This window comes from Anopheles maculipalpis, chromosome 3RL (genome assembly GCF_943734695.1).
Source record: "Anopheles maculipalpis chromosome 3RL, idAnoMacuDA_375_x, whole genome shotgun sequence".
NCBI classification, from domain to species: domain Eukaryota; kingdom Metazoa; phylum Arthropoda; class Insecta; order Diptera; family Culicidae; genus Anopheles; species Anopheles maculipalpis.
This window is the reverse complement of record NC_064872.1, coordinates 3,357,582-3,378,322: the sequence shown is the minus strand read 5'-3', so window position 1 is coordinate 3,378,322 and position 20,741 is coordinate 3,357,582. Positions and strand designations below refer to the sequence as shown.

The window sequence follows — 20,741 nt, the reverse complement described above, 5'->3', positions numbered from 1 at the left end:
GATGTTAAAGTAAAAGCATGGTATTATATTATTATGTTTATACGAACATTCTTCTTCCTGCTGTCGTTGATGTTGCTCTTTCTTATATTTCTGGTTTTTCTATTCTTTTCCTCAAAAGATGGTATAATTGAGTGTGGTGTATTACAAACGAACATTATGACATAACCTCATATGTATATATATATTTAATTTAAAAAATGATAATCTCTCTAGATGGTGCTGGAGATTTTTGTGAGATGGTATTTGGCCATTGGTTTATTTTGGGTTTTATTGTGGTATCCCTGATGTTGCAACGGTACACAACGGCCGATTACTGTTTCAGTAGTTGTCAAACTTTCAAAGAAGGAGGCGAGAAATATTTCTTAAAGGCGAAAAAAACGTATCATCTATAAACACACACGGTCTTTACTATAACCCACACTGCTATATGTATGTAACGCTTAGGATTATAGTATAATATGTTTTTTTCTTTGCTACAACCTAGTGAGTTGGATAGTAACAATTAGAGAATATTGTAAGAGTAGTAGTAATTTAAAAAACGTGTAATAATTCGAAGAAAAAACAGTTTAAATTTAACCATTAATGAGTATAAAGCAAAACGTTATAAATGTAGAGATATATTAAGTTTGTTTTGTTCTGGGCAAATGTTTTTTTTTTTAGGTTGTGTGTGTATGTGACTTTGTGTTTCGTTTTTCTTTTCTTTGTAGCTTTTTAAACTGATAAAACTGAAAACACTCTGTAGAACACTAGAAACACCATCTAACGCGGAGCTATATAAGAGTGGGGTTAGTTAGCAGATTCTGCATTCAGCAAGAAGATAAACAGTTGTTAAAACAGATTAGAAAACGACGTACAACGTACAAAAAAGCTTTTCTTATGCTGATGAAGCCATCTTCTCGTTTCGATAAACGTTTTTTTTTGTTTTCTTAGTTAGTTAAGTTTATGCAAAGAGAAAGATAAGCTTTTAAGTGCGTGTGTGTGCGTGTGAGTTTAATTTTTCCCCCCCACTGCAAGCTACCGGCTCCAGAAAAAAACCGGGAGCACACACAGGAAGAAAAGATGTGACCGTTTTTCCGGTAGCTGACAAGTGAGCAAAAAGAACACGCACATGCACACTCTCGCGCACTGTACTATGTACATACAAAATTGGCGATCAGTTTGAAATTTGAAGGATGATTCTCCAAATTTCAAATATGTCACACGATCACCAAAAAAAAAAAAGGAATACGAAAATAATAGCTCTCATTTCGCTCATATGCTCCTCTGTGCTCCAAGCAGAGTGCTTCTCCAAAACGGGTGGCGTTAGGTTGTCAATTTGGAAGATTATTTGAATAAAGAAAAAAGTAGTTTTTTCCTTCCGTTTTCCTTAGAGCATCCGGAAATTGGAATGGAATACATGGAAGGAGAGTTTTGTTTCCATTCCAAGAACGGCTTTTAAAGATCTTGGCTGGATGCTTTAACTACTACAGGCTGTGACTCACAGAATTCAAGCTCCGCAAAGACAAGGCAGACTCGTGGCTATCGGCTGCAGGATCGCAACTCGAAAGGATGAGAACGAAAACGCGAAATTGGGCAGAAGGTAGAGTTTAGATGGGTTTCACTGTTTAAACTTTAGCCTCTGCCCTATCGTCTCAAGCTTTCGAGGAAACAACGGCATGCAGCAGTTATGGTGGCGATAGTGCGATCTGTCTCTGTATGTCGGATGCGAGGACTTCTGAAGTGTTCCGTTCTTTTTGAGGGACTGCCTGTTTCGTATGTACGTTTGTCTTCATTATTGGTAGCTCATTGTTAGGCGCATATTAATTTTTAATTTCCCTTTTGTTGTCTGTTAATCGGTTGACCAAATTAAACGGACCAACGATTGGTGGTACATCATCAACCTTGGCGTGTCTACAGAGACGAGTAGTAGTTTCTTTTGCTAAGCATTTACTTTCAGACTTTTGCATATACGCGAATATCCTCGTGATCTTTGGTTGGTAGATGAATTTGGTTTTATTATGAAAAATCCATTTGTTCCGTTTTTGTTGTTTCTCTCTTTTTTCCACGTTGGTTTTTGTTTTTTGCTAACGCGGGGGAAAGTGTCCTGGTTTTTGTTGAACTCTCTCACTCTTCCTTTGGTTGGTTGCTTGTTTCACTTTGTCTATATGCATTTAGCAGGCATATATACCTTGAAGTCTCTTCACATACCTAACCTGCACCAGCACGAACAGACGCCGTTCGATGGCGATCGTGCGATCGGAACGCGTGCTCGGCTGGAGGGTGGGGAAATTTTTTTTACAGATCTGCTGATTTTCCATTCATGCTTAAACAAGAGCGTACAACAGCACACAGCCCAATTGAGGAAATGGTGAGAGAAGAATAGAAAACACTGCGCGCCCGTACAGAGCTCTAAACCCCCAATTGTGATGTTGGTGAGATGTTTTAGTTTTCGAATCTACAGATGGGACGTAGATGGATAGAAGTTGATTTAGAACACGGCCTTGTTTTTTTTTTTGTTGGTGCGGTGAGGGTTTTCCTTCTCTCTTCCGGTATAAAAGGGTTGTTGGTGCTTTTTCTTGCTGCCTTGATGGTGTTGCGTGTACCTGCGCTACCAATATCCGTTGCTATTGTAGTTGTTCATTGCCGTTCATTGCCGCGTATGTGTGTGTGCTTATTTCAGGATAATGCTGGTTCCTCGCTTGTGTCCCTCTGGGAGCCAACATTCCTGCGGTACAACGTCTTATAGCTTTATCTAAGCATAAATGTCTCTTTTTGGTCTCACACTCTCTCTCTCTCTCTTTCTCGCTCTACTCTACTGGGGTGGATGTGCCGAAGATGTTGATGTTGATCTTTTTGAGCTGATGATGATGTTTTGTTTTTTTTGTTGGATTGGAACACATTTATTCCGGAATTGGGCCGTACAGGTAGATGGCCGGGCACTTGGCGTTCTCGTTGCCGAGGAAGTGCGCGTACAGCTCCTGGTATCTCTCCAGGGTGATGCCACCGCGCTTGTTGTCCTCCTCCTGTCGATTGTACAAATGTTATACAAGTAGTTTAGTGGACAATGTCCTCGCAATCCCTTTGTCTATCTAATTTTCTTTGTTATCCTCCTTCCTTTTGCAGATGCGTGTTTGCCCATTAACTATACAAGCGCACAAAGGAGATACTTACGCTGACCAGGCTGTTGTAGGAATCATCGACCAGCTTGATGTCATCGACAGCGATTCTGGTAATGCAGTTGTAACGGTACTCCTCTATGCTGACCAGACCGTCGTTGTTGATGTCCATCATCTTGTAGTGAGCCTCAATGAAGGCCTTCATCGCCTGAAAAACAAGACAAAGGAGGAAGAGCGTCCGAGATGAGCATTGGATAAGGTTTTTGATTTTTGAACAATTTGTATGACAAATTTTAGGAACTAATAGTGTGTATTTTTATCCTTTTAGAAAAAGGATGGATTTAAATAGTTCCATTATTTGATTTGGAGTATGATACTAAAGTGACACAGTTTTATTTTTACATTTCACTTAAATTTTTTCGACAATTCATTTATATTTTTGCTTTCTTTCTTTTTTTTGTTACTATTTTTATCATTTCTGGGAATCATCAGTAACAGAAGCCAAAAATTTTCCAAGACGGTGGACCGCGATATTCTTGAGCATTCAATAAAATAACTTCAACATATTTAAATTAAATTGAAGTGTTATATACAACCTCTCGACGAAAATAATATTAGGAGCTTGTGCACCCATTTCTCGTCCTTTATCGATTCACTGCACAAAGCCAGCCTTTTAATTATGTGCCCGGAACGTAAAAATGTGCTGGCTCTGTCGGTTCGGTCACATCATCGCGCCCAACACCACGATGTGAAGCCCTCAAGCATTAACGTTTATGGTCAAACCAATTTGAGTGAGTGGTTCACTGTGGCGTCATTGGTCTGTGGGTGCCCCCTCCTAAACACGACACCGATAAGCGGCCACAAAATCACTCTCACCCAGCGGCGGGGATTGATGAGCACAGATATCTGCCACCCGTGTTGTTGATTGCAGAGGAAAAAGTGTGTCTATGGCGCGTTTGAATGGGAGCGATTATCGAGTAAATTTCTTTTTCGTCTACACTTTGCATTCCGCAATGGAATTTAGTGAAGTAAATTGTAGTTATGCTTTAACCTAAAACTGTTGCCCTTGTAAGGCAGCAAATAGCTACTTTTGTCATTCCAAATAAAAGCACCAAAAAATCGAAAGACAATGGAAATAAACGGAGCGATTCATAAATTATATCACCAAAAATGTCATATTAACCGCCGGCGCTTTCATGGAATGCGGGAACGACCAGAAATCGAACAAACAAAGCTCGGCTCCGAATTGTTTATGGCATGCTGTTTTCGCATGCCATAAAGCGTTCGTCATCGATGGGCTGCCAATATTGTGCGACCTTGCTGTGGGTTATCAAAATTTGGCGAAAGGCATAAATTTGGTTTTTGGAGCAAGGAAAGGAAATAAATTTAATTCGATGATGCGTTGAGATTGATTCGTATGGCAGCGACTTGCGGTAATGATTTTGTAGAAATTCAAATATGCAGAGGGCTAAGTGATTCATGCGTATAGCAGTGGCACTTTGGCATTGCAATCGATAAAATTGATCAAAAAGTCGAGAATATTCCTCAATTATCAATGTTCGTTGCAATTGATGTATGCGCCTCGGAGTGCATTAGCGCCCGAGAAAAGCCACACATGTTTTGATTACTTATCAGCTTATCTGGTGTAATCGTTATGCATAGGAAGGTTTAATCATCAGCCTCAATTTCCGACGACTATCAGGTTTATATTGAAACAAAAAACCAACCATGTCCTAAATAATATCCCAAAACTTATATACTTATGTTGACTTAAAGACAAAAAATTGATACACCAAGTCAAATTTTAGTGACACAAATCTTTGAATACAAGGGCATACTTCAACGCGCCAACCGCCTGTAAATACGCAGAACGCACACTCTATTATTCTCGTCGCGGGGCGTCCACAGCCGGCAAGTGCAAGTGCCGGCAATGATTTTCGGCAAGTTCTACATACTTTTTCACATACTTTCTCCAACAACTCCACAACTGCTGGCGTGACAGCACCCAGATTCCACGGTAGCAGTTTTTGCTGCTGTTTGAATTCCGCAAGCAGCGCAAGCGAGTGGAACAATAAAATGCTGCGTGTTCTATATTTACTTTACATTTAATATCATCCGACGTTTCCCACCCCAGCTGGGGGGAAGGGGGATACTGTCCCGAGGGCGCCAAACATAATGAGGGATAGAATGTACGAAGAAGATGTTTCACAGGGGGTTCGGTGCTCTCAACTCGAACGAGATATCGAGATATGCTGCACGATGGGGCGGCGTGAGGGTACATTTATAAAATAAATTCCACCACGTTCATGTGAGAATGTCACCGGTGAACCATCATCAAGCTGGTTCGCGTTCGTACCTACTGTAAATTCGTTACCTTACCTAACACCTTACCCGTGTACTTAATGTGTCGTTCTAATATTGTGGTTTTAATCGTATTTGTAGCACGAACTTACCTGAAATGGGAAAGAAAAAGAAAATGGAAGAAATTAGTAAGCAGACAAATTTTTAACGAACGAATGACCCTAAGAATTCGTTTCTCTGATGAAGGATAATGTTTGATAGCCGTAAAAAATCACCTCTGTAACGTAATGAAGCGTAACTTGAAAAATTCTACCCTTGAGCCTATTTGCAAGTTTGTCGCATTTGAAGCGTAAATTGGCTTATGCTTGAAGTGGGAAATGGTTCACTAAGCACAGGAATGTCTTAAGAAGTGCTTCGAAATGCTATGCATTAGATGGTTGCCAACAAAAATGTCTAAATTCAATGCGGATTTCTATACACACACGACCATTAAAAATACAAGCCGATCTGCTTCGAAATGGTTGATAGAAATAACAAGATCCTTTGCACTCCCTTATGCACACAGAGGGCCAGCGCATATTTTCCTTTGCCAGGAACTACATTCCAATTACATGCAATCAATTTGCAGCTTCCGCATTGCGTTCGTTCTTTCTCTCTCTCTTCGGCCAAGAAAGGAATTTTGCACCATTCAATGTCGCCCCAACTATATGGCGGGACATGAGCATGAGACATCCCTTTAGGTTCGTTTCTCTAAAGAACCTAATGCCCGAACAGGGTGCTTGTTTCTAGTTAGACATAATGGCTCGTAGGCGTCCTGCCTTGTTCAATGTCTACGCTCAGTGTGAGCATAACCGACCGGGGCTGTATGTCTGGCATCCACATTCATTGTGCCCATAGAATTTATAGTCCTCGCGAACGGACCAAAAGTGGACATTTAAGTAGCCACGAATGCTTTGATTTTGGTCCGGCTAGCAAAAAAAGAAAGAAGGAACCTCAGTACCCAATTGTGAGCCAATAAACGGTGCAGCAAACCCCGTTGGACAAATTAAAATTCCAAGTTTCGTGGTGTACTCTCGCCAGTACACGCTGCTGCCGACCAACTTCCCGGATTATGTTTTCATTTCTCACACCCAGCTTCTATTACACTAAACAACACACAACCTCCCTTCAACAGAACTAGATTCTACGTGCCCGTGTTTGTGTGTTTTCCGCACCTGATTTATGACCGCATCGTCATCGGAACACGGTGGTAAGCACTGGATGTGAGAGAATCGTTCGGCCAACCAGGGAAGGTGCGTGGTGTGGTTTTGTCTCTTGGTTGGCGGTGGTGTGTGGTTATTTATACGTATTTCTAGCAGAGAGACCCAGAACAAGTGAGCTGGCATTGTGGTGGGCCTGGCATGCGAAAGTACTAGACTCGTTCCCGATTCGTGTAATGGTCAGGGTGAGCGATTAATTTTATCGACCTTGCAAGAAATTAACCATACGCAAGTGTAGGGAACAAGAATTCTATTCGCGAAAAACAAAAGCATCATTAGCGTTGAATTGCGGGACCAAGAAGAGTTTCTTAATTGTTTGAGGGATGAAAAGGGGGCAAAGAAAATTATTTGACATGTAATGCTTCTTAGTATGTTTGCATCGGGCCCGATGGTATAAGCGACAGCGGCACTTCTTCTTGCGGTCTTCAAACCGCAGGACCGGGGTTCAAATCCCATCCGGACCGTTCCCCCCGTGGTGAGGACTGACTAACCAACTACGTGGTATCGGCAGTCTAGTAAGCCATATCGGTGGCCGGCATGACCTTAGAGGAGGCCGTTAAGCCAAGAAGAAGAAGAAGAAGTATGTTTGTACTGTGAGAAGATGAAAATTGTTCCTCTAAGTATAATTCCCATTTGTAGAGCCTTCTGTCGGAATTACGGGACACTCGCAATGACAACTAAGGATTGTCAACTAATTTTGACATCTAGTATATCGGAGAAAGACGTAACGTTTCATTTAAATTACTCTGTTTTCTTTTGAAGAGCACCATATCACATCCCATCGGGACGGAAGGAAATGGAAGGCACGCACTGTCTTAAGGAAAATCCGTTATTGTGAAACACCATTTTCGTAACACGAACAACTCCTCACCATGAAGAAGATGTGTGTTCGCTTGTTCTTTATGTGACCATTTTCATCATTTCTGGCACGGGTACAAGACATCATAAATTTTAATTTATATACTGACGCCGCCTCCGAATGGTTGTGTGGCTGCGCTCTCTGACGCCTTCCCAGCCTTTCAGGGGGCTGCCCATCGTGTTAGATAATGATGCTGCATGCCACTTTCGCTTTCGCGGATGTGTGTTCCCCCCTTGACTCTCTTCCACCACTAAGCGATACCTTTGAGTGATGAACTCTTAATACGGGTGACATTCTATTATGAGTAAGATGTGTGTGTGTTTTTTTTTTTCTATCGTTTGTTGTTTAGCGTGGCGTGGCGATTGGATTGTCGCTTGTGTCGTTTATGTTTAAAATTAAAAAAAACCTCTCAAAAATCAACTGACAAAACACACACACACAGCTGATGCGAAATGAGCATATCAAAGTGGTTTTGTTGTTTCATTGGGGGGAGTTCTACCGATGAAGAATTCATTGGAACATTCTCAGAAATGTTCGTTCCCACAAAGGGGCATGTGGGAATGTACATATTTTTAGCTCTTCTACCTTCATCAACAGACACGTTACAAGCGACGAATCTGACTTTTTTGTTTGTCAGCCAAGGGAGTAGAGGTAAATTTATGCTCTTCCCCGTAAGATCAGTGCGTTGGTTGGGCGGAAAAAGAGGAATCGTTTACATTTTGATCGTTAATTAGTCAAAGCACGGCGAAGTAAAAACGTTGACAAAACCCCTGGGTTGCAGAGTTGAAGTGGGGAATGTAACACATATGCTTCGTTCCAGCCACAACGGACCGCAAAGATGATTGACTGCGCAAGGTTTAGGGGCTGCCACCCAATTGGTAACAAGCCATGATCTCCACAAAAACGCGTGATTAGTGTTGGATGATTAGTGAAGTTCTGATTGACTGGAGATTACGACTGGAGATCACTAAAATTTTCTAACTGTTTGGCCTTTTCTCTTTTCTCTAGCTGGAAGAGCGATGAGCAATCAAAACATTAAATTCAATACCAAAAAGACCATGCGTCTCCATCTGTTCACGTGGAGTGCGGAACCTCGAAGAACAAACGGGAAAATCATTTTGAAACAAAAAAAATCTACACTGGAAAAGTGGATTACATAAACAGTTTAATAAAATATCAAATTTTACAGTGGTCCGGCACCGTACGACCGACGACCATACTGCCCGTGGTCGGACCATCCGCGTGATGAACGGTTATGGCGGTCCGATGAGTCTGACACGGGTAAACAATCCTGATCGAAATGTGAAACCGAATAACCGGCTTCAGTGTTCCGCCTGTTTTTCCATTGTTTTGTTAAACCGAAAGAGGTTAAAAAGATTCTCGAACAGTAAAACTCATCCGACAAAAGAAATCGGCATTAATCAATTCGAAAACAGCGAGAGAGCGAGGGAGAGAGAGAGAGAAATTTGGTGGTCGATGAAACCCGATGTGTCCATTTAATCATCCAGCAATCATCAAATGTCGTAGTACGCAGCATAAATTTGCATAAAACAACATAACGCGTTATCGATACAGAAATAATCTGCCATGCAGCACAGAGGCACAGCGAACCTGTCCATCAAACCAGACAAAATGCCAGACATTGATTTACTGCATGGTTCTGGATAGCCAAATCTAAGGGGCCAACAACACACTCATCTGCCGCCTACTTTAGCGCGTGCTTCCGGTAGCACAGGAAGAGCAAAACTTCCGTTCGTACAGGGAACTTTCCATATGTTTGCGCGCAAAAGAACTGCAGACACAACGGCAGGCATCGTGCGGTGAGTTTTGCTGTTATTGGAAGCGTGTTATTTTAAACTTTCACCCTGGTGCGGTTTTGGACTTGGCCGTGTGGGACAAGTTTGCGAGCGGATCGATGCGTTCCTGGTACATTGTATTTGAACGCAACGTGGATATGTGTGTGTGTGCGGGATATATCCGATTTCTTGGATGCTCGGAACTCTCGGAAGGAAAAGAGCAGGCTTCAAGCTTCTCCTACTCTGAAGAGTTGGCACCAGCTGGATAGCCGAATAGTAGACGAATTAGTAGGGTGTTTCGAAAATCGATAGCGTTGTGTTGTGTGTGTAATTTCTGCAATTGTCAAGCCGGAAATATGTAGTGAAGCTTATCTCAATTAGATGAGCTGTCAGTTTGATGGATGGATGCGTCGATTCGATCTGATGGAACCGATGTAGCAATTAGGCATTCGATATGATGCCAATGCAGTTTGCAATGGATACCAAACAATACTACGAAACACATCAGCTGGGGTTTTAGGTGGGATTATGGACTAGCTTCGTGCAATTCCTACAGAGACCCATGTTCATGTGAGTTACGGATTATCGGAAGTGCTTTTTTTCTCTATCCTTCTAGGAAAGTAATTTTTTTGGCAACCCACAGTGAAACCTCACTGCGTAAAACAATATCTGTGAAGCCACGAAATGCGTATTCAACTCGGTTCAGTAGTTTTCCCATACTTTCGAATCAAACGTTCTTTTGTGTGTAAAATGTAAAGCCATTTCCAGTGAGGTCTCTCTCCGTCTCTCTTCTGTTTGGAGCACGATACGGACTTTAATGTGACCAACGATTCCAACAATTCTGTCGGCTGAAAGTCTGTAACCTATTCATTAAAATTGAAGCGCTGAAGGTAACTGTTGCTGAGCGCGAAACGGATGTAGTAGTGGAACCGGTAGATCAGACGTTTGACATCGAGCATTCGAGCTGATCAAATATTTATGGCATTTTCTTCGCTTCATTTCAACTCTGCCGAGGGCATGGGAAAAATATTAACCTCCAAGAGAAGGACACTGGGAGGACAAACGAGCATGTATAGCTGTGGAATGGTGTTTAAGTTGCAATTTTGCTTCCCTTCCCGTGTGAAACCTAAAAAATTGGGTTTTCTTTTTTTTTTAAAAGAAACACATAAACAAAAAGAAAACTATGCTCCCGAAGATTGGACATGGAGGTGTTGAGATGACTCTGGAGAAGTCCTGCATGTTCCCAGTTTGGTGATCAGTTACGGTTATCAAACATTCATCCATCTTTTCTCCTTAAACTGGGCTTGTGAGGCTCACAAATGGAAGTTCTTTTTCGTTTATTTTCGCTCCTTTTTCGGAGAGTGATACATACCTTCGGGAATTCGGAGTAGGGCTTGCCAACGCAGGTCTGCTTGACGGCCTGTTTGAATTCCTCGGTGGTGATTTTGCCATCCTGTGGAAAGGAAAAGATAGAATTAGAGATAGATCCATCGTTATCTAGGTTTAGTACACCGTTTGGAGGATATTTGTTTGTGCGTGTGTGTGTCTTGGTGGTTATCATCATCAGAACTTGTGTATGTTTATGTCTTATAGGGGTTGTAATGTCTCTGCAAATAACTCCCAATTCCGGTGTAGGTGTGTGGTGAGTTTGCGGTTATGTCCAGCAGCTAAAAGATGCACAACGATATCGTCGTCGTGCAGCAATGTCAGACGCACATGTGATAAGTGGTTTTGCACGTATCCCTAGCCACAAGGTACAACTGACCCCTGCGCTCAGCCATGTCCGAAGTTTGAAGGCGAGATAAACACATTTATAAAGGGTGAGATAGAGGGGATCGAGATCTTCCCAAACTTAGTGAGACAATTAAGTTGGTACGGAATGTAAATAAGACATCTCAAGGCATCAGCGCGATTCGGATTTACTACCCGTGGATTCAGGTTTGATGGGTAATTTCATTTTATGTTGTGTACTCATTTAATGGACGAAATAAATAAACACTGTTCCTCGTGGGTAATGATTGTACGTGTGTAGGCCGGGGCATTTTTTTTTTTGGAACTCGTGGATAGAAATAGATACTTTTAGTGTTTGAGTGAGCTGGCAGAATCGTCACAATGGATTCTGCAGGTCAAAGCATTTTTCTAACCATCCATAGTAATTTGCAGTGTTTGAGATCTTGAGTCCTCTTGAGTCATAAGTGCTTCTCGCAATTTCTCTGTAGTAATTATAAATTATTAACAGGAAAAAACTGGTGTTGATTTGGAAGCAAACAAGCAGGAGGTTCTACCGTTCCCTAATTTTTTCTTCATTCGAACAGAACCAACAAAACCCAAACCACAGGAAAGTGGGTGGGCAAAACCAGCACGCGAAACATCGAAACACAAGAAGCAGGAGGCAAACGAAGAGAGGTGTGTGTGTGTGTGTGGGTAGGTATTTGCCAATGGTTCCGATAATTATTTCTCCCGTATATACGTAAAACATTCGCCAAGATCAATTACACCATTCCAGGCGACGGGGGACCAGACCTCTTTCTCTCTGGGGTACAGGCATAGCGAGACGAGTGTGGCCATATGCGAATGTTCTAAGCGACTTCACCACCAACCGGATTCGAGGTTATTTAGAGTTCTTTTTTTTTCATCCTCTTCTCCTTAAAGTTAACCTTTCGAGCGCTCGAGGACTCAACAGACACGGCACAGAAGTGGAAATGGAGTGCGGGAACGTGCTATACTACAGGTTAAATAAACACTGTGCAAGCAAAAATATAGAAAAGGCTGAAGCACCGAAGAAGAGAAACACAATCGCACCGAGGATGGAACAGAGAAAACCACCCTCAGAGACGCTCGGGGTGGAAGCTCGGGGAAGGAGAACGGTCTGCGAACTCGGCATTTTTTTCGCCTTGTTCTTGTTTATGAGTAAATGGAAAGTTTAAGACGACCGTTTACGAAGCTCTCACTCTCTTTGTCTTTCCTTAGGGTGTACAAGACGGGTGCCACAAAACGATGAACCTTTTGGAAACAATAGACACGGCCCCGGTACCTGGTTGATTCCCTTGAGGTAGACAAAACGCAAACAGGACTAGTTTTCAATACTAACGGGCCCAAAACAGCAAGGGGACGAACACCCGAGGTTGGCATGCACATCCCAGCTGAACCTGGGGGAAAATGTTGGAAAAACTTTCTACCCATATATGTTTTTTTGTTTCAGTTATTCGCGGTAGGTTTTTTCTCTCTCTGGCTCTCCGTCGGACGTTCTTCCTGGATGGGGGCGTGTGCGTTCTTCCAGCGCAACAGGTTGCCAGCAGTCGGGAATGATATAATGAGCTGCGAATAGCTTTTCTTCGATTGCGTGTGCCAGCCACACGCACAACACGTGGTGCATGAGGTGTGTGTGTCTGTGTGTGCGTGTGTGTGTGTGAGTAGTTTTTTTTTTAGATGGAATCTTACTACATACCTTATCGAAATCGGCAAGGGCGGAGATCTCATCCCAGAGCGACTTCATGATGAACTTGTATTCGTTCAGGCGGGCCGGGTTGATTTCGCCCTTGCCTTCGATGACGGTGGCACGGAGGGCCATGCACTGGAAATCGTTGTTGTCCAGGAAGCCATTGTTGTCAATGTCTGCGGATGGGCAAATGGGCGAAAAAGGAAAGAGACATTAGGTACGGCATTAGAGCTTATCAAGCGCGAAAGCTTATCGCATAGTAAGACCATAGTAAAATCGTATCGTTTGGTCTTCCTTCCCAAAAACACAAGTCCTTATGAACTCGGCTGAAATGTGATTCAACGGTTCTCGGTTCAAACTTCTTCCACGAAGAATTCCCTTAACGAGCGAACGAGGCGTGCAATAAAGTCGACGGATCGCTTGGCTGCTGCTGTGTTGTGAAGGGGAAAGTGTGTCAATTTGGTCCCTTTTTTTTCGCGGCATGCCATTCCAACTACCCGATAACATTCCCAAAAGAGAGAAAGATAGCGAACATTTTTGTCACACACAGTTTGGGTATGTAAACAAGAGATTTTTAACGAGTTTTTGATGCTTGTTCATAAGTTTTTTTTGTCCACCCTTCCTTTTCATTTTTACTTAAAAAGAGTCTGATCGCCGAAATGTCTCGAACACTCATCAAATACTTTGACTCGGCACCCATCCCGTCGATGATGATGAAGGAGTCGCCTCGCCATTAGCAGCGAATCGCGTGTTATTATTGCCCCATGCAAAACGGCACCGAAGCTGATAATTTGATTCAGTTTTATTCAAATTGTCAAGAAGCTGGTCGGCTGCTGACGAGCACTTTGAAGTCCATTAGCCGGAGTCGTATCATTTACCGATCGAATTTCGTTCCGAGCTTTAGCAAACGGGCAAAATGTCGGTATCGGTTTTCTGCGTTGGAAAGCCTTCTTTTTGTTTGTTGGGGAAAAGGTTATGATTACAATTTTGATAGCTATCTTTATGTGCGTGTAGGAAGCGAAAGACATTTAATTGAGTAGTGTTTTAGAAAAGCGCACACAATCGCATTTGAATCAATTGGCGCAAGGTTTACATTAAATTACGAATTACAATCTAACTCGGCAACTCTCCGGCAACGCAAGCTGTCGTCGTCCGACAGTCTCGCTTCAAGCACGAAACCTGACCCGAACTGTGTTGAAAACTTTTTTAATTGAATTTTTCCTCTAAATTTCGTACTGAGTGCATTCTGCTGTCCGAAATGACTTCGGAGCGCACAGAAAAATGGCCCCTCAGGAACTATCTATTTTTTTTCTGCTTTCCCTATCGACGAGCCATTGTAATCACTGTTAAAATGACGAACTGAAACCTAAAAAAAAAAAACGACGACAACCAATTCGATATCTTATCACATCATGTTGGGAGTGAAGAGAAAGTTTGTCGTGCTGCTTGCTTGCTTGCTTGCCATTCTGTTTTGTAACTGCGTTTTGTACTTGCCAGAATTTAATTACCCACAATTACCAGCTTGAAGGCACAGCTGAGAGCAGTGGCCGGGTTTTGTGTGCATCCTTTCACGCATAAAAGCGCCTTATGCTACGCACGTATTTAATTAGTTGGATTAAAACAACTCTTCCCGGGGGCGGGCAAGGAAATTGCTGTCGGAAATTATACGTAAACCGCGCGCATTAATCCACGGTATTAGTCACGGCGGCACTTTCTTATCTTTGGGTCGCTTTGGGGCGTGTGCGTGCAGAGTGAAGGTAGACAAATCAAGCGAAGACAGCACACGTTCAGGTTGGTTTCAGATATCAAAGGAAATGAGTAGAGTAATTAAAGGAGCTAGCTGGAGAGTTCTAGTTGGTTTGCCTGGAAAATGTACTGTACAGCATATTAAATAATGTTCTGCTATAGGAAGGTTGTGATTTTTCTGCTACTTTTGGTACTTCTGGAGTGGGCGACAAGTCACCTGACCAGCGGAAGAATCGCTTTACGGGTAAGTTAATTGGCATCGCGATGGTTACCACCGTATTGCGGTAAATTGAAGATTATTGTACAATCTCTCATCATAATTTGCTTTTATATTTGTAGCATTGACTATGGCGGTCACAGGGAACGGGTAAGTGTGTCCTTTATTTTCTGGTTTTCTATCCCCCAGGAACACAAACGAAACGAACGAACAAAATCCTCGGCATTCTGCTGATTATACGTTCATGGCAGGGGTTTATGGTTCAGGCTTTAATTTTTCGTTTGTTAATTTTCATTTCTCTTGAGGACCTTTTGGTAGTGGCTGTCTTTCAGAGAAAAAAAAAACGAAAACCAGCACCAGTTGTCAATTGAAATTTGAAAATTTGTTGTACTAATTTTTGGCTAGTAATTCGCCTAGAAATTCTAGAATCCAAATGGCATGAGAATATCCGGAGGAGGATTGGCACATAATTGTATCCAAAATTAAATTACCAATGTTGATATACAAAGCCAAGTAAAAGACGATCACAGCCACAGGAAACGGACTGTTTGACATCCAAAAAATGTGCAATAAACCCCTGTTGCAACACTGACGGAGGTGGATCAAACGGTGCCTTCAAAGGGAAGCTTCATTTGGCCGTTAAAAAATATGTCTTATGATTTTCCTCAAGATGGACGCAAGATGCCCACTTTCACTTGTCGGAATCTCATACTGATCCAGTTTGTTGTCATCTACCGCATGTTGGCTATTCTTACGGCAAAGTGTGGATTTTTTGTTTGTTGCTATCCTAAAACAACCTCGCCCTTGTCCGCGGTACGGAACAAAATTTATGCTGGAAGCGGTGTAATAGAAGCGGAAAATTCTTCTTACAATCCTGCCCGCCTTCGCGGTAGTAAGCGCACACAGGAAAATCCTTCCCACCAGGGCAGGGCACGGCAGAAGGAGTAAACAAAAAAAAAAAACACCAGGCGTTCCGAAAAGCTTGCGCTCGCACAGTGGAACGAATCCTGCGGGTTTTACGGTGAAGCGGCGAACAACAAAACGGCAGAAGTGCGCTCTCTCGGAAAACGGTTAAAAGTCAAAGGTCGAAAAGTGATGAACGGTGATGAAGATGACGACGACGACGACGAAGCGTCAAGGGATTCGCGAGGCCCTGATTCAACCGACTGAAGACTTAGTAGGCAAGGCTCCTCCCGCCAATAATCAACAGTCACTCAAACCTGCTTGTAGTGGCTGGATGGGTGGTGCTGGTGGCCCGTTTACCTTGTCAGTTTGAGTTTCTAGTTGACCGCATCGCCGTAGCGTTGTGGTTTAATATCCAGCAGCGCTTAACATACGACTCGTGGAGCAGCACAAAAGCATGTATTTTGAGCCAATTTATAGTGTGAGAAATGAGGAGTGTCTTCCGATTGGACTGGCGGATTGATTTGAGTGATGTGTTGCCTTATTCTTTCTGGAAGAAGAAAAACAAACCACTTACTAATCGAAATGCCATTAGAAAGATTAGCGGAACAATTACAGTTCTACTCATTCTTCCATTTTTTGGCAAATAGCTTATGATTATGGAGCACGCTTGAGTACAAAATCACACGTGCTGCTGCCGTTTGCTGCTACGTGCCCGAAATGCCGAAGGTCGCGTCCGTCGTGTGGGCTTGAAGGACCACCTTCACTTTTCGCCTTGGCATGTTGCACCATCTTACGAGAGAAAGCAAAATGGAAACAAAAAAAAGGGCGCAAAAAATGCTTTCGAGCACACTCAACAGGTGTTTCCTGCTCAACTCCCTGTAACGGTGTGGGATGTAACGGGCACGGGCGCGCAACGTATGTGTATGTGCAACATTTTTATGTCTTAAGCATTCGGTTCACGCACTTCAAAACAATCGCTTTAATAATGCACGCGCCCAGCGTCTGGGAGAGTTTTGAGGATGACTCTTTAAAGAAAATGGGAAATGTCTCCTTTTAGAAATGGTTTATGGGTGTAAGACGCGCAAAGAAGAAATAGCGTTTTAGATTATTTGTTGCAGCAAAAACATGCTAATTAATCGTACATGGCCATCGATTATTGCCTAAATTCACGATTTTTCCCCCTATCGATGGAGACGCCTGGTGTTTTTGTGATGGAGACGCCTGGTAGCTGACGATTTGTTCGCGTGCTTTGCAAGAAGGTTGATATAAATTTGCATTAAATTCAACTATTTGGCAGCGAAGCAATTGACCCTTCTCGATTGTGGAGCTTATAAAAATCTTCTTTTTTAGGTGGATGTTTTTGGAGCACGAGCCAAGGATGAATCTACCAAAAATGCAAACAACAGCAATTACAGCAGAGGAGGTTAAGCAAAGAGTATGCAACTTTTCTCCAGCAAAATTTATGCATAATACATCGGCCATTGCCTCCCATCGACTGTTTGACGGGTGAGGTAAATGTAAATTATGATGTAAAAGATAAAAGATCCCATAATTAAGTGAATTTAATCGAAATTCAAATGCCATTTCAAAGAAAGTATAATTTCCTTTAGTGCCACACCAAAATGTCACGCAATAAAACTTGTTTATCGATGTACCTGGGTGGTACAAAACGCGAGCACGCATGTGGCGTAGGTAGTGGTTGCCACTGGCCACTAGCAATCCAACGCATCACGCTCGCAATTGTGAGTGGCCTTGCCTTATAGACCAGTATTATAAGATGCTGCTAAAAATAGTTCCCCTCCCAGTAGCAAGACCTGAAGCTTCTCATTGCGTTTTGTTTTTTGTTGTAGCATTTCCTGGTTTGGGTTGGGTAGGCAAACAACATCCAACAAAAGCTGGATGATTTAACGCTTAAGGAAGAAGATCCTTGCGAGATCCATCGAGCATACGGCATCCCGATTTAAGGTGTATTAATTGTGAGCCTTGCCACGATTTTCTGCATGCGTGGCGACAACAAGCACAACACGCACAGAAAGGAGGAAGTCACGCGCGAAGAAAGAAAGCTCTTTCTAGGATTTCTAGGATGACAATTTGGGGCCCCTGGTGGCGTGTCGCCCTGGGGGATGGGAAGAGGCTCAGTATCACGCCTGCCCAGGTAATGTCGCTGGCAGTTTGGCGATTATAAAAATAATTGGGTGCCGGGGTGAAATTAAAATTAGCAACATTTTGTTCACTTTTCACCCTCCGACGACGTACGCTTTTGTTGCCGCTAGCTGGGCGATGACCGAGGGCGGGTTGTGGGAAATGTACTTCGGCAGAATTTAAGTGTGTGTGTGTGTGTGTGTGTGTGTGTGTGTGTGTGTGTGTGTGTGTGTGTGTGTGTGTGTGTGTGTGTGTGTGTGTGTGTGTGTGTGTGTGTGTGTGTGTGTGTGTGTGTGTGTGTGTGTGTGTGTGTGTGTGTGTGTGTGTGTGTGTGTGTGTGTGTGTGTGTGTGTGTGTGTGTGTGTGTGTGTGTGTGTGTGTGTGTGTGTGTGTGTGTGTGTTGGTTACACCTTTTTTCTGCGTTTGCTCATTGTATTAAATTAATCTTGCCTCTCTACTCTAATCTTTTTTGCTCGCTTGATATTCTTGAGTGAAAAAAACCCAGGCCCACCCAGGGGTTTTGAGTGTTCCGAAATGTACACAATTTAATATTTTAATTTTAGAACAAATCCTGGGGTAAACCTATATTCTCGCAAGTTTTCATTTGTTACTAACGATCACGGGAAAGGCGAATGAACGGCGAAAGAATTTTGGCTTAATAGTACTACACTGGGTAGTAAAGAAAACAAAAAATGGTAAAATCGAAAGACCCCTTTCTATCTTTCATTTTAGCCCGGGAGATAGTAGTTTTCTCATCGTGAAATGGCTTCGACCGGCCGCTATTATTATGTGCCTAATTATATCGCACATTACACACCGGGACAGTGGATGGATCGGGCCCGAGTTGTAATGAACGTTTGTGCGAGAAGAATAATTAATAATCGAGGGTGTCTGAAGAATGTGGTTCCGGCAAGGAACCACATTCCCCGCCCGGATTACCCGGAAGGACACGAGGACCAGACGAGAAGACATTAGAAAATTGTTAATAAGACTAAAGAAAATGGAGTCAACCCTCCCTTTTTTCTCTTTTCGTAAACACTTACCGTACATGTGACGGACGATGAATTCGACACGCTGATCCCACGAGTAGCTCATTTTGATTTTGGTTTTGTGTTTGGAATTTAGATCCTAATCTGAAACTAACTGTTAGGATGCGAAGGGTGCGAAGATGGTGCAAGATAAGAAGAAAAGAGAGAAAAAAAGATTGTGATTTGTTAGAATTCTTTGAGGGCATAAGTAGTATATTTAAATATATCAAGCAGGCACTGGGTGAAAGCTAGGTTAGCTACAACGATTGTATAAGTTATTTATATAAATAAGATTTAAATTGAAATGAGCAGAATAGTGAGAAAAATTATTCTTTTATCAAAATCATGCACATCATGTTTTTAAGGACTGTAACAAGGAAGAGTTCCTCTTGGTGCGTGTCTTCCAAATTTTCCTTTTTGATCGTTACATGCATTAAAAGGGCACACTTCCATCGTGTGCCATTTTTCTAGAGTAAAAACTTTCGCGTGAAATCTATTTCCAAGCGTGTTATCATCATTGAAGAAAAGGTCATTAATTATCCCTTTTAACATCGATAAAGCAACTAGGCACACTTTTACCGATTTCTATTATAATCTTTATAGATACTATTGGGGGGGCGGGGGGGGGGGGGAATTAGAGGATGATTATTAGCACTGGCGGGGTAAATAATTGATTCAATGTTCCCACATTAATTTTAGCAGCATTAACTGTTGGCCTATTGTTTTCTACATGTGGCCCGTAAGAGATTATTATTACAGGTACAGGGACGATAGGTGGAAATGATGAAGAAAAGCGCGTTCTTTAACACACACGCATACACACAGACACACGCAAGTGAACAAAAAATGGTGGCAAGACAGAAAGGAATTTTCCACTGCGAGGTTCGGTAGGAGTTTTCGCCGTTGCGTTCTCGTTCCGAACACAGCCTCGGACCAAAAGTTATGTGAAGTAGTAGACACCACCTATAAATCACACATACAAGCACACACACATACACAGAGAGACATTCACATTCACAGAAAAAAAAGAAGCGAGTCCAAAACACAGTTCGTTTGAGGTCCTAAATTCAAACGGTTCAGCTTTCGGTGCGTGCCAAATCCCGCAATCGTTTTATGTGATCGCTTTCGCGATTCATTTTGCGTTTTGGGGTACACTTTTTTTTTTTGGAATTGATACACACAACACCAACTGTTTTTTTTTGGTTTTTGGTAAGGAACACACAATTATTTTTTTAGCTTTTTTTAAAACACACAAACACCACCAAACGTCGCCACACCACGTTATAGGGATTTCAGGCAGCGGAGGCTCAGAGAAATACTTGTGCGAATGCGAGCTTATTACTTGTCTAAACCAACTTCCGTCGAAGACTAAAACGATCTTAACCGGTACGGTGTGGTGGTCCCCTTTATTAAAAACTCCCGGCCCCATGTTGCACGGCTGATAAAGGATGTTGCGCGACAGCGGCTGCCACTGTTGCCGCCCGGATGCTACCGAGTCTGCGCAGCCCGGAGGCCCGACCCGACGACGGGTTTTCGGGGATTCGGTTTGATTTCGCGTTTCGATGGGGTTTCGCGCTTTTGGCGCCAAAAGCAGCAAGCTGAGTTTGAGTTTTCAATAATTTATTACTGGCGTGAGTTGATTAATTTGTCGATTTATGATAATATTAGGCTGTTGGGTATTATGAACTTAAAGTATTTTACGAGTAGCACATTAAGTGACGTTTGCAGAAGTTTAATTTACAGCCTTGCTTGCAGTAAAGGATTGAAAGATTGAAGGTTTTTATTTGGAAAATATTTTTTTATTTTATAGTACTGTTGACACATAATTCAGGTATGATCACTTCAGTTTCAATACCATATTTTTTATTATAAAATATATTTTTAAATTGCTTTCATATTCCTTTTATATTATTGTCTCGCTTCAAAGAAGCTCTCTTTATGAATTTCTTTTGA

At 42.4% G+C, this 20,741-nt stretch overlaps 1 protein-coding gene across 1 annotated transcript; it reads right to left on the bottom strand.

Moving 5' to 3' along the window:
- Positions 1-2,762: 2,762 nt before the first annotated feature.
- LOC126565450 (sarcoplasmic calcium-binding protein 1) lies at positions 2,763-20,191 on the bottom strand. Its single transcript, XM_050222632.1, has 6 exons — positions 20,131-20,191; positions 18,804-18,903; positions 12,759-12,925; positions 10,683-10,763; positions 3,151-3,303; positions 2,763-3,002 (listed from the first exon to the last, which is right to left on the bottom strand). Exons 2-6 carry the CDS (start codon positions 18,853-18,855, stop codon positions 2,880-2,882), a joined length of 576 nt encoding a protein of 191 aa, XP_050078589.1. The 5' UTR covers positions 18,856-18,903; positions 20,131-20,191; the 3' UTR covers positions 2,763-2,879.
- Between the last annotated feature and the right edge of the window lie 550 nt (positions 20,192-20,741).